Source organism: Rhea pennata, chromosome 1 (assembly GCF_028389875.1).
Source record: "Rhea pennata isolate bPtePen1 chromosome 1, bPtePen1.pri, whole genome shotgun sequence".
NCBI lineage: Eukaryota > Metazoa > Chordata > Aves > Rheiformes > Rheidae > Rhea > Rhea pennata.
In genome coordinates, this window is record NC_084663.1 from 214,594,716 (window position 1) to 214,608,660 (window position 13,945).

General features: G+C 57.3%; 1 protein-coding gene across 1 annotated transcript; it reads left to right on the forward strand.

The window, feature by feature from the left end:
* The first annotated feature begins 2,996 nt into the window (after window positions 1-2,996).
* Window positions 2,997-13,251, forward strand: P2RY2 (purinergic receptor P2Y2). The gene is made up of 2 exons (XM_062578354.1): window positions 2,997-3,115; window positions 9,566-13,251. Exon 2 carries the CDS (start codon window positions 9,570-9,572, stop codon window positions 10,644-10,646), a length of 1,077 nt encoding a protein of 358 aa, XP_062434338.1. The 5' UTR covers window positions 2,997-3,115; window positions 9,566-9,569; the 3' UTR covers window positions 10,647-13,251.
* Window positions 13,252-13,945: the final 694 nt, after the last annotated feature.

Sequence of the window (13,945 nt, forward strand, 5' to 3'; positions counted from 1 at the left end):
CTTCTCCCGGCCGGGGGATCTCCGGCGCTCGGAGCGCCCGGCCGGCCTCTTCGCTCTGCGTCGGCCTCTCCTGCCCGGGAGGCTCCATCCCAACCTCTGGAACGTGCCCTTTAAATTCAGGGAGTGGTGGGAGAGCTATTTTCAAGGCGGTGGCCAAGGTCCAAACACGAAACGCCGGCCGGGTGCTGGATAACAATATTGGCCTCCTGACAAGGACGCGATTTGGGAGCCAGCCTGGAACGGCGTCTCCCTCCTTGGGGGGGGGTTGTCACCCCCGGCGCAGAGCCCGCGGCGGTGGGAAGATGCCTCCTAGCTGGTGCCGCCGGCGTGGGGGGCGCGGGAGGGCCTCGGCGCAGCCCTCCGAGCCGCTGGAAACGTCGATGGGGACGGACGGTGCCGAGGGGCCGTGTGCGGGCACCCTCGGCCCCCTCCGCGCGGGGCTGGGTCGGGGGGGGGGGGCTGAGCAAATCTCTTAGGTTAGGATGGAAAAGCGGCATCCCGCCGTCCAGGGGCCGTGTGTCCGTCCGCCCTCCCGCCGCCGCCGCAGGTCTCCCCTGAGAGTGAAAGGTTATTTTGGAGCAAGAGAGGAAGGAAGCGAATTCAAAAGCCCCTTACTGAGAACAGCGATTTATTTTTTTTTGGAGGGGGGGGAACAGAGGTTGGAGGGTGGCACCCTGCGTGGGTGCCCGCGCTCTCGCCGCTCCGGCCGAGAGCAGGAAAACTCCCCGCCAGCACCGCCGCCGGCAGCTCGCTCCTCGGCATCCCCGCGGCCCACGTCCCGCTTCGCCGCTGCATCTCGCGGGGCAGCAAATAGCTCCAAGAAGGAGGATTTGGGGACAGGCAACGAGGCTCCTGCCCATTATGTCGACGGGTCGCTTTTTGCGCCGCTGTTTTTTAGGCAGAAAATCAGGTCTGCTGGTGCAAAAAGAAAAAAGAAAAAAAAAAAGCCCACAAAAATAAAAAGGAACAGCTCCCGCGGCAGGGGATGGCTCGAGGGGGCACCAGGGCTCCCGTGCCACCCGCGGCGCCCCGCTCCTGCCCGCAGGACACATATGCCCAGCAAGGGGCAGGGGGGGGAGGTTAATTTTAACCCACCTTTCCCGGCGCGTCCGTGTTTATTTCAAGGGCCTTGGCGAAGCCGAGCCCACGATGAGGCTTCTCCGCCGGCCCCGGCTTCCCCCCAGCCCGGCCAGCCCCGGCTCGGGATGCTCAAGCCCCCACGGCCAGCGGATGCCGGGGGATCGCGTGTCCTCCGTGGGGAGGAAGCAAAAGCTGGGCTTAAAAAAAAAAAAAAAAAAAAAAAAAACTAATCATCCACCCCCCAAAAAAGAAAACAGATGCTAAAGCACGGTGCAAAGCCGCTGTTTGCACTGCCCGCCCCAGCCGCTGAATGCAAATGGAGATTTTGGGGGGACCCCGCCGGTCCGGTCACCTGCCAAAACTCCTGGGTCAAGAAGGACGGAGAAGACACCGGTGGAGTAAGTTGGCCGAGAACCTGGTGTCGCACCCGTTACCAGCACGCTGATCCGCAAGCCCCTGCCGCAGCGCGAGCTCCCGGCATCGCTTCCCCGGGCGATTCCCGCTCCGAGCGGGCTTGCAGGGAAAGCTCAGGATTTCATTCCCCCCGTGGCATGAAAAAGCTGCTTGCACTGGATTTTTTAATTTGGGTTTTTTTTCTTCTTCTTCTTCCCGCTCGAGCAGAGCCGCGGGCGCTCGGGGGATCAGCCAGAGGACGGCGTGCCCCGCGGGGTGGTCCCGGCGAGCCAGGGCTTCGCCGGCGGCAAGCCGAGCGCATCGCCTTTCCCTTCCGGAGCCGCGCCACGGCCCGGCATCTCCCGGGGGATGCCGTGGTACCCGCATCCCCACGGAGGAGGCTCTTCTCCAGCAGGCGCTTTTCGGGGAGGTGAAGAAGAAGCAAAGCCCAAGTGGCCTCCAAGTCCCGTTGTCACCTAACAACTCATCCAGCCAGGCCGGAGGCGTTTTTGCCCCAGCGGAGCCACTTGCTCTGGCTCCGCTTCCAGTCTCATCCTCCCGGAGCCCTGGGATCACCTTTCCCGCCCTTTCCATGACTGCACCCCAGGTCTCGCCTGGGACAAGGGGTTGGGGGGCACCTTGGGGTGCACCAGGAGGGCGCCAGGGCCGTCCCGGGTGTCCTGGGCTCCCGGGGGAGCTGGGGGCTGCCGCGGCCCTGTGGGGTGGGATGTGCTTCCTCAGGGGGCAGGCGGCTCCCGGTCCTGGACTCCATCCTGGACCCGGGGCGGCGGGGGGGGGCATCATTCCGGCCCGAGGGGGCGGTCTGGTCCCGTCCTGGCCCTGATCCCAGTCAGGGGGAAGGTCTGGTCCCATCCCGGCCCCGGGGGGGGGGGAGCGGTCAGGTCCCATCCTGGCCTCGGGGGGGCGGTCAGGTCCCGCTCCCAGCCCCGCTCCCGGCCCTGGGGGGGGCGGTCACGTCCCATCCCGGTCCTGATCCCAGCCCCGAAGGGACGGTCCGATCTCAATCCCGGCCCGGGGGGGCGGTCCGGTCCCATCCCGGCCTCGGAGGGGGGGGGGGGGAAGGGGGGCGGTCAGGTCCCGCTCCCAGCCCCGAAGGGACGGTCCGGTCCCAATGCCGGCCCGGGGTGGGGGGCGGTCCGGTCCCATCCCGACCCCGCGGTGGTGGTGGTGGGGGGGGTTGAGCTGCCTCGGCGCCGGCTCCGGGCAGCTCCCCGCGCCGCCCAGGGGGGCCCGGTGCCCCGGGGGGGCGGTGCGGCCGCAGGCCCGGCCCCGGCCCGGCCCGGCCCGGCCCCGACCCGCCTCCCGCGGCTCACACGCGCCGAGGCAGCGGCGGCCGCCGAGCGAGCGGCACCCGGCGCGGCTCGGCCCGGCCCGGCCCGGCCCGGCGCGGCCCGCCGAGGGGCCCGAGCCCGAGCATGGCCTGAGCGGGGCGTCCCGCTCGGCTCGGACCCGCTCGGCTCGGTTCGGCTCGGACCCATTCGGCACGGACCCATTCGACTCGGTTCGGCTTGGCTCGGCGCTGCTCGGCTCGGACCCATTCGGCTCGGCTCCGCTCGGCTCGGATCCGTTCGGCTCAGACCCATTCGGCTCGGCTCGGCTCGGCACAGCGCTGCCCGGCCCGGTGAGCAGTGAGCGGAGCGCGGGGCAGCAGCACCGTCCCGACGGGCTGCGCTGGGGCACGGCGGTGCGTGCGCGTGCAACACGCACGGGTGAGCGCGAGCGTGCAACGGGGCAGGAGCGTGCGACGCGCGGATGCCGCGCAGCAGCCCGCAGGGAAGGAGCGTGCAACACCTGGCCGGCAGCCGGGCGTTGCACGCGCACGCCTGTGTGCACACGCAGCTGCGTGCACACGCGCAGGGCAGAGGCGCGAAGCCGGAGTCGGCCGCTGCCGCTCGCGGCTGGAGCAGCGATGCAAAAAAAGAAAAAAAAAAAAAAAGAAAGAAAAAACGGGAAAACTGCCCCAAACCCCTAAAACCGGTGCAAGCGCCGGGGGCAGTCGGGGTGCTTCGACGAACCGAGCGCGGAGCCGCGGAGCCGCCCGACCCTCGGCCCGGCCTCCCCCTGCTGCGCCCCTTTCCCCCCGCGTCGCTCGCTCGCTTACTCACTAATTTGCAACCGCCTGCCCGGCCGCGCGGGGACTCAGCCGGCCGCTCGTCCGCGATTTCCGGCACGCACCTCCGGCCCCGGCCGGACCAGCTCCCTTCGTTTATTTTTTTTTCGCTGCTCCTTGCTGGCCGCAACCCCCTGTTTCCCCCCCCGCCGCCGTCTCCGAACCCTCTGAATCGTTTCGTCGGCCGCGAGCCGCCGGGGAGCTGCGCGTTCGCGGGGCGGCCGTTGCACCGCGGCATCTGCTTTCTTCCCTCTGCTCCGGTTTTCTTATCGGGCTGTTGCAAAATGCCTTCGGCGCCCTCCGAGTTCCTCTTCCTCGCCCGCAGGCGCCCGAAGACGCCCTCGGCCCTCGGCCGCCTTGTAGCGGCGCGGAGGAACGGGACGGTCCCGCCGTCGGGCCGCGCTCCGGCGTCCCCGCTCCCTCCTCGGCGCCGCGACTGCCCCTTCGAGTCAAGTTATGGCCCCCTATTCAGCCAAGCCTCCAAAAAACACTTTTCAGCGCAAAAACAAATTTGAAATATTCCAGCTGTTTGCATCGTTCCCGATACGTTAGGGAAGGGTTGTGGTTTCGCCGCGTTAGAGCCAAATCCGTTCCTGGCCGCTGCTTCCCCAAGCTCCTGTAACCCGGCGCAGCTTTTTGACCTTCTGGTTGAGGGGCGCAAGGGGAAACTGAGGCACGGGGCCACGGCGGTCGCTCGGCAGGCGGAAACGAGCAGCGGGGCTTTGCAGAGCCGGCGGGTGCTGGCCGGGGCGAGGACGCCGCTCGTTTGGCCGGGGTTTCGTGGGGTCGAAGGTTGCCGGCAGTTTTCTTGCGGTTGCTGAGGATTATAACCGTGCTCCCGGAGGAGAGAGCGCCGTGCCGTCTGCTGCCCGGCGTCTCCAGCGGTTCCTGGTGCGGAGTGGGGATTTTGGTGAAACGCCTGCAGAGCCCGTGAAACACCTGCAAATTCTGCGAAACGCCTGCAAATCCTGCCAAATTCCTGCAAATCCTGCAAAAAAGCCTGCGAATTCCGCAAAATGCGTGCAAATCCCATGAAACGCCCGCAAAGTCTGCGAAACCCCTGCACGTTCGGCGAAGTGCCTACAGAGGAGGGCCCCGCTCCGCGGCCCTGCCGGCAAACGCAGCCGCGTTAACGATTCCTGCTGAACCATGTCCAAGGCCGGCGACAATTCAGTCGCGGCCGCTATTTGGTTTTGCTTCGGTGATTTCGACCCTGCTGCCGGACTCCCCGGCGCAGAGCCCCCTTGGAGACTGCTGGGAGGGCAGCAGGATCGCCGAGAGAAGGGGCAAAAAAAGAGGATTGAACCCCGCTACTCAGCGATCCGATGCACAACCCCGTTTCCCCTCGGTCGCCCTGTCTTGGCCCTGGGTGCTGCGGTCCCTCGGGCACCCATGACCTTGGCGCAGGCCCTCCTCCGCCGGCAGCCCCCTCCTTCCCTCATTTACTCCTCCAAATATCCCCGTGCAGATACCGTTACAGGAGTATTTTGGGAGACCGGCAGCACATGTGCGTGCCAAGGGGAATATATACGTGGGCGTGTGGAGTCTGGGATTGCAACGCAGACCGGCCGCGGCCGCCGGGTGCCTCCCGCGCCCTCCTGCTCTCCCGCGCCGTGCTCGGAGCTCCCTGCAGGTTGGCGCAGCTGGACGGGGTGCTGCAACGTCCCCTCGTTTGCCGGCCCTCTGCGTTGCCCCCTTGTTAGGTGATGAGCTTTCTCCTGCTTTCTGGGAAAGGAAACAAGGCTCTTGGGATAAACGGGCTCTTCCAGCCGGCAGCCCGGAGCCCGACTGCAAAGAGGGGGATGGAGCGAGCCGATCCGGCCAGTGCAGCCGGGTTCATCCGGACTCGGCGCACGATCCAAGCTGGAGGAGCCAACCTGCAGCTTGCCCTGCGCTTGCTGTGCCTGGGTGACCGGAAGGTGCTTAAAAAGCTGTGCGCAGTCACCTGCGTTCGTGCGAGAGAAAATACCCGTGGGAAAGACGTAGCAGTGGAAGCAGATGCGACTGGTCCTCACCGAAGCATCGGGAGGGATTTGCTTTTAGAAGTCCCAGAAGTATCTTTCCAGCTCATTTTCCTTGGGCAAAGAGCGCTGCCTCCCTTTGCGTTCTCCCTCCCCGCTGGCCCTTCCTGCCCCGTCGTCCCACCCGGGGTTGGATGCATCGCTGTAAAATCTGGCACGCTTGTCGTCTCGCCGGTCGGCAGAGGAAAGGGCGGCTGCCAGCTTTTGCATCTCCCCATGGCTTGGCTGGCCGCATCCTTTCCAGCTTGCTCAACGCAGATGTAACGGGGTCGAGGGCAAACCGCAGCCCCGATAGACACAGCAGGTTTTGTCCCAGGAATCCTGGGCATCTGGGCAAAATTCATAAGAAAAAAAAAAAAAAACTCTTTTGCATTTCCAAAAAAGCGAAGAAGAAGAACAGCGCAGCAAGGACAAGGCTGCCTTGTGAGCGGGGGTTTTGTCTCCGTAATTACGCTGTCAAGCCAACCGGAAAAGCCCATTTGTTCTTTTTTCTCAAAGAAGGCCACGTGGACCTTGGCACGTCCGCATCAAGGGCTCCGTAGGGCTCGGGACAGCCTGTGTCCCCCCGAATGTCCCCATGTCGTCTTACAGGTGGGTTTCAAATGAGTTGTGATTTGTAGTTGGCGTGCAGGAGCTTGCCAGGAGGAAATAACTCATGGAAACAGGCTGGACGCTGAAGGATGGGGTGTCCGGAGAAAGGGTAAGGGAGCTTTGCTGTTCTGCTGTGTTTCAGCATGGCAGATCCACTGATGCCAGCCAAAACAGCTCAGAAAATAAGCAGCCCCATCACAGCGTGCCACAAGCCCCCAGCTGCAAGCTGGAGGGAGCCAGATGAGTGCCGAGAGTGGAGTTGGTCACGGCAGAGTGGCCATCAGGCCCAGACCCTCATTTGACGGCTTCATGGGGTTTTGGCCATTCCCCTGCACCAGTTTCTCTAAAAATTGCCCTGAAAGACCCTCTTCAGGCAAGGACATACCATAACTCAGTCCGAGGTGAATGTAGGAGCTTGGGGCTTGCAGCTGTTTCACAGGCTTGTGATGAAAAGGGGAAGAGCCACGGTTGGGCTGGCAAGCGGAGGATTCTTGCCTGCTCCCAGTGGTGCTAGCGCCAGAGAGCAGCTTCAGCGATAGCAATATCCCTGCTCGGCTCAGAGGGCGCCAGGGGCTTCTCGCATATGAGGCTGAGGTTTCTGGAGCGCCGCAGACCTTCCCTGGGCCTTTTTGAACATCTCTTGGATGGCCTGCTTCTTCATGGTGGCCTATTCTAACTGTTTCATCCATTGCCAGGTTTGTGGGGAACCGTTGTGTCTTTGGCTCCAGATCTGCAAAGCTCAGAGCGAAGGAAAAAGTCAGGGAAATAAGCAGCAAAAAAGTGTTTTCGTGTTTCCCTGAGCATTACTGGACATCTCCGTATGCAGGGGAAGAAGTGTTTGTGGAAGATGGTCAAGCGAAGTACTTGCCTGGGTGAGAAGAAAGCAGAAGAACCAGACACAAGAAAAAGCAGAACCTGCTGGGCAGAGATGGTGTGGGATGCGTCTCAGTTCCTTGTGTTGAGAACAGAGTGGTTTCCAAAGTTATATTTGGATTTTTTCAGATGTTGCAGATTAGACAGGGCATGAGCGTGCGGTTTCTTTCCACGTTCCTGGGATGCGCGAGCCTCGGCCAATGAGGCTTGTGGTCTGCTTCCCAAACGCATTAAGTGGGACGAGCAAACGGAGGGAGACATCAGTGGGGAGCGTTTCTGTGCCACGTCCACGGAGGCCAGGCAACAGCTGGCTCTGTCTAATCCACCCCTGGGAGCAAGCAATTGGGATTATCCTGTGTGATGATGAGTTGGGAGGATCACTTCACCCCTTCTCCGTCTGATAGGACTTGTCAGGTCACTTTCTTCACAGTGGAGCTCCACTTCAGGAAGAGATAGTCCTGGCTGATGGCATCTAGAAGCACAGCGTTGCCTCCCTCTTGCCTAGGATGTCTTGTTTCATGTAGCCTGGTGGTGCCAGGTTAGAGCTGTGCGCTGTCACCTAAAGCCACGCAAGGATTTGGACACTCAGGGCACGTACCAGGCTCAGTAAAATCATACGAGAGCACTTTTACCCAAATCCTTCATCCCACGGTCGCTCCTGCTTACTGAGCTCCCGCAGTGGCTTCAGCCGCCCGTAACCCTGTTTCTGCCGGCTCCCCTCCAGCTGCGCCAGCCTCACCGCCCGCCTCCGTGCCCCTCCTGCCTCTGCCTTTGTGCACAGGGAGATGAAAGCGGAGACTGTTTCGGGACTTTCTCAAAAGGGATGCTTTCAAAGGGACAGTTGTCATTAGCCGTGTGAGTTGTAGACATGGGGACAATAGTCATTTCAGTCCGGTTTGGGCAGCTGGCCAGCAAGACGGACTGGATTACCTCTCCCAGCAGCAGGCCCTGGGGCTGCTCCGTCCTCCGGGCTTAACTAGAGGACTACGGTGTGGAGGATGGTTGGGTTCTGCTTCTCGCCTGGTGTTTAGGTTCCCCTTTTACCCAGCGTTAGTGGGCAGGATTTTAATGAGTTTCACTTGGTTCAGCTCAGGGAAAACCGCTGGGCTGCAAGACGAAGCCTTGTGTCGGCGGGTGTCTGCAGCCACTTCTGTGTTGAGATTGTGATGGGGTGCAGCAGTGCTGGGCCATCAAGGGAATCGCTGCCCATCGCCCGGGATCAAACCAGCTCATTTTGCAAAAAACGAGGCAAAACCGTTTTGTTTTGCAGCCTGGCCGATGGACTGGCTAAGTGATCGTGTGTCAGTTTGATCGTGGGCTGTCTCCAGCATACAAAAGGGCCCTTGTTCCTCCTAAAACAGGGCAATGCCAGACTGTGCACGTCTGCAGTGACTGTTTGTAGCTGATTTTTCCAGCCTTAGCCAGTTATTCCCATGTGTGAACTGGTCTTGTGCAAGCATAGATGGACTTTCTGGTGATGGTAATGCTGGAAAGGCAGTTCTCAAGGCCAGAGAGCAGGACCAGCCAGATGGTCACCATCCTCTTAACACAAGAAAACCCTGCAATTTCTCTTCTGGAGCCCCTTGGTATTAAAAAAAAACAGCAGCAGCAACAAACCAACTCTTTCCTCCTAAATTAAGATAGGGCAACTAAAGGGTGAAGGTGCAGGACACTCTTCCATTGGCAAGGCTTTATTATAGGGGTCTCCAGATGCTGTGGTGATGTTTGTTCTGCCAGGAGGACGTGGAGGACCTATGAAATCACTGCCCTGCCAGTCACGAGACTGCTTGCTGAACAAGTTCCCTTTTCTTCCCTCTCTGCCTGTGGTTTTGTAGGATGCACGTTTCACAGTGCCCAACTGTGTCTTTTCTCATGGATGGTTGACCACAGAACAGAGTGTACTTCCCGTTCTGTAACTCAGGAGACCAGATTTGGTCCTGCCAGGAAAGGTGGTTTGGGGCACTGAACTAGGCTGCAGAAGGTCTGAGTTTAACATTCAGGTATGGCCTAGATTTCTTGGTGACTTTAGACCAGTTTGGTTCCTTCTCTGTGCTGCAGATGTAAAATGTGGAAAAATAAAACTCCCTTTATCTGATAGACCGTAAGTCCTACACGTGAGGGGCTGCCTTGCTTGTGTTGACACCAACACGATGAGGCCCTGATCTCGATGGCGACACGATGTCCTGGCGTGAGGTGTGCACTGCCACCGGTCAGGTCATTGTCACGTGTGTTGCAATGGCATTGCCTGCCACACAGTGAGCCGTGCTTACAGGTGGCTCTCGAATAGACACACCTAGGTGCTGATGGCAACATTGACAAGAGGAGAGAGGAGGTGTGCAAATATCATAGTAATGATGAAAATGTTGGGCTCTGGAAAGTACCACATCCCTGCGGCAGTGTGGTTTTCTCATCTAATCCACCTCTTCCGGGGAATCCTCACCTCTGTGTCCTAACTGCCTCTTTCCTTTTCCCCCAGGGTAATGGCGAACTTAACAACTCCTCAGGCCTGGACCAGAATCGTCAACACCTCCTTGGTGACAAGCAGCACAGGAGACAACACGTACAAGTGTGTATTTGATGAAGACTTCAAGTACATCCTGCTGCCTGTCTCCTACGGCATCGTGTGCGTGGTGGGGCTGTTCCTCAATCTTCTGGCCCTCTATGTCTTCATCTTCAGGATCAAGACATGGAATGCCTCCACCACATACATGTTCAACCTGGCTGTGTCTGACACACTCTACGTGGTCTCCCTGCCCCTCCTGGTGTACTACTATGCCATGGGGGACAACTGGCCGTTCAGTGTGGGCTTGTGTAAGATAGTCCGCTTCCTGTTTTACACCAACCTCTACTGCAGCATCCTTTTCCTCCTCTGTATCAGCGTCCATCGATTCCTGGGCATCTGCTTCCCGCTGAAATCACTGCAGTGGGGCCACGTTCGCTATGCCCGGAGAGTGTCAGTCATCGTGTGGGTGGTCACTGTGGTGTGCCAGTCACCCGTGCTCTTCTTCGTCACTACCAGCATGAAGCGCGACAGTGTCACCTGCCACGACACATCCAGGAAGGACCTCTTTGGCCAGTTTGTCATTTACAGTTCAGTGATGCTGGTGCTTCTTTTCTGCATCCCTTTTCTCACCATCATCGTGTGCTATTGCCTAATGGCTCGGAGGCTGCTACAGCCCACACGGGGTACCTCCCGGATGTCTCAGTCCAAAAGGAAGTCAGTTAAGATGATAATCATAGTGCTTGTGGTCTTCATTGTTTGCTTTCTTCCGTTCCACATCACTCGTACCTTGTACTACTCCTTCCGGAGCTGGGACTTAAGTTGTCAGACTCTCAATGCTATCAATTTAGCCTATAAGGTGACCAGACCCTTAGCTAGCACCAACAGTTGCTTGGATCCCATTTTATATTTCTTAGCAGGACAAAGATTTATGAAATTTGCAGGCAACAAAATGCCAGGGAAACCCCAAAATGAAATGGCCTTGGGAGTCACGCCCACTGCTCAGTTGAAAACCAGCAACGACACAGACATGATATCCAAGGATGGAAAGTCCTAGGTCTTCTCCATCGCGTTGCGGTGAGTACCCTTTCGCCAGTGGAAGGGTTTGTCCTGTGTGTGAACGGAATTGGTGATCCTTGGGTCTCCCGAGGCCTGTGGTGGTTTGCAGTGCCCTGACTTGCACCCACTTCAGCATGATCCCTGTTAAATGCACTCCTATGCAAGCTGCCATTTTGAACAATTTAAAGGAAGACATGGTTGTGGTTATACCGAGAAACTCCGTATCTGTGTCTCTTCTGCCAAACCTGCTCATCTGCTCAACACCGAATGGCATCTCCCCAATGGTGAGTGTTGGAGACCTCTATGATGGTGGCAAAATGTGCTAGAAAATCATGCCCTGAATATTTAAGATTATTTTCTAAACCAGAAACTTTTCAAGCAAAAGGCCTCCAAAAACTGAAGAAAATACATTTGCCTTTCTCCAGATTCCCTGGCACATTGTTAGCAAGTGTTTATCCGAAGTTTTGTGTGTCTTGGCAAGGGAAGAAAGGCTTTCGATCGATGAGGAGTGTCAGCTGTGGTTTTAATAAACAGGTCGATAAAAATATCAAGTGCAAATACCACCCAGGAAGCAGGGAAGGGACTCTCACAACTTTGACAGCCCTTAAGAAATGTTCCCCCAGCTACTGCCCATGCCTCTGCTGGACTAGCCAGGAAGGGATTTTGAGGTCTTGTCCAAGGGCTGCTTTGCTCCTTGGAGAGTTACTGGTGGGTTGATACCCTCCACCACTCGGGGGCTTGCTGGCATTAGCAAGTAGGTCCTCTGTAGCCTCCTCCATGAAGATACGCAAGTGGCGTTAATGTTCTACTCACCAGAGAACTGCTAATGCTTTGCCACCCGACAACATCCACCTTTGAAAGGCTTTCAGCAATCCGTAACACTGTCTCAGCTGCTGCCTTTAATAATCATCTCCAACCCATTAAAACTGAAGGGGGGTTGAGCTCTTTATGCCTTGTTTTTAGCCCTCTTATTAATGACTTGTGTTTCCAGCGAAGAACCATAGACCGGTGTCACACCCTCAACTGTGGGCTGCCATGAGCTCGTTGCTGCTCAGAGACGATAGCCCTTAACAGCTTGCCATGACCCAAAGAGCTGCTGAAATCCTGCGCAGACCCTGCTGTCCGGTCTCCCCATAATCCCAGCACTCAGCATAGCCCTCACTGACAGCATGAACCTTCCCTTGGAAATTTGGCAGTGCTGAATGCTGACTTTAGGAGCCGTAATATTAAACGTAGTGCTTAGGGAGCACCGTGTCTGCTAGCCAGGGCTAAGCCTCTGTGTGGGTTTAACTCCCACTGAAGCATATTTAAGCAGGAAAATGACCCTGCTCCTGCGTCTAGTCCTAACCCCCTTCTCCTCCAGCCTGTGCTGGGCTGGCTGTCTTGCCCTGCGCTGATCCTGAGGGTCTGTAAAAGGAGAGGCAGACATCATGCATAAGGCTCACGTCTCCCTCGCATGGAGATGCTCCTCTCGTCCACTTGGAAGATTTTTCAGGATCTGCAGATCAAGAAGGACAGGAAACCCCAAGCTAAGGAAAGGTGGGCAGCAGAGGTGGGGGAGAAGAGCTGGACCTAGCACAGCTCCTCAAGCACCATGTCCCTTCTCAAGGAGGATGGGTGCAGGCTGACCTCCACCTATGGCTTCGTGTGGCCAACAGGAGTCAAGTATTCTTCAGCATGTGCAAAACCAGCAGAATCTAGCCAGTTGCAGTTGGAATGGACATCACCATCTTGGATGCTTTTGTTCAGGTCTTCTCTGATCAGCTTTTTAGCCACTGAGTTGACATGCGTCATGCCAGTCGTGACTGACTTTGGCCTTGCATCCTGCAGTCAGTCAGGACAATTCAAACTGGGGTAGTGAAAATATCCACAAAACAATTCACTAGATGACCCACTCGGTCTTTCTCCCTGTAATTGCAGGGTTTGAGAGTAGAGAGCCCAGGCACGTGGTTTCCTTGCCCAGTCTTGCCGCAAGGATGCTGTTTACTCACCCAAAAATGAAAATTGTTCGTCCTGCAAAGCTGGACTAGTCGTATCTTGTAAGAGCAGCCGCGACTCTATTTTAGGGTTAGACATTAGATACATTTGATCCTGGTTTAAAACCAATTGCTCAGACCTAAAAAGAGTTTCTCCCATTCCTCCTTCTTCTAAGCATGTGTTTATGGCTTGCTGGAGATAACGACATGGCGCCACGTAGCCAGCCAAGTATAGCCGGGGTGACTAGGACCCCACAGAGATAACTGGGAGGTTCTTGTGGTCCCACTCAGTGGAGCCATGGTCACTTGGAGGACTCCTGACCTGACAAACATTATAGCAGCCGCAGGAGGCAGTGGGGGAATTGTCTCCATCTGCGCTCAACCCTGAGCACCATTCGTGAAGAGAAACAGAACATTTGTAGGGTGATTCACCTCATTCACCATCCGATGTGGGTCCCTCTGTGCTTCTGGCTCTGCACATGCTAGTGGCACTATTTGGGTTCAGAGTAATTGGAGAGGTACCAGCTGGAAATTTTTTTTTTGTTCTTACTGTTTGTAAAAGCACTAACTTATACTAAAAATGTGGGTTTTTGTGACAATAACTGTACATTTTTTATTTTTGTAACATGATCTCAGATTTCTTATAGGAAATAAATTTATTTCAACTACTAGCACTCTTCTGCTGTCTCCTCTGGTGTGTGCAGGGAAGAGGGTAGCAGACATAGGAGTGGGGTTACTGAACGTCTCCCAGGAGCTGGGTGACCTGCTCAGGTGGAGGGGGCTGCTGGAACGACCCAAAACCCAGCAGCTCAGTGAGGAGGGCTTCATCTCTGAGCTGACTTCAGTTTTTCTTGCCACCATCTCCCTCTTTCCAGAAATGTCTAGTAGTGCCCATGCTCTTCCCAAGTCGTTGCCTTTTGAAGGCAGGAGGATAGGCGATCCAAAAGAGCCAGCCAACCGTAGTGGATGAGGCTTTGGTGTGGAGGCAGCTCAAAGGCAACCCCAGCATTCCCCCTGATGGCTCTTGTCCTGCAGCTGAAAGTGGATCTCTAAAGCCATTGAGCAGGTTTCAGGCCTCCCTCTGTCTGATCTGTCCCCAGCAGCTTCCTAGAGCTCCTTGCAGTCACTGCACACCAGACCTGCACAGCGCGGCCAAGTGTTTTTAACAAGGTGACCCGAAAAACTCTGATTTGATCTTAGATGGCTCAACAAAGGTTCAAGCAGGCTAGAAGATGCTCTGGCACCAAGTGAGGCAATGTCTCCTGGAGTCCACCTGCGGGGCAAAACTTCCTCGGCAGAACTCGGCCTCCGCCTAATATCT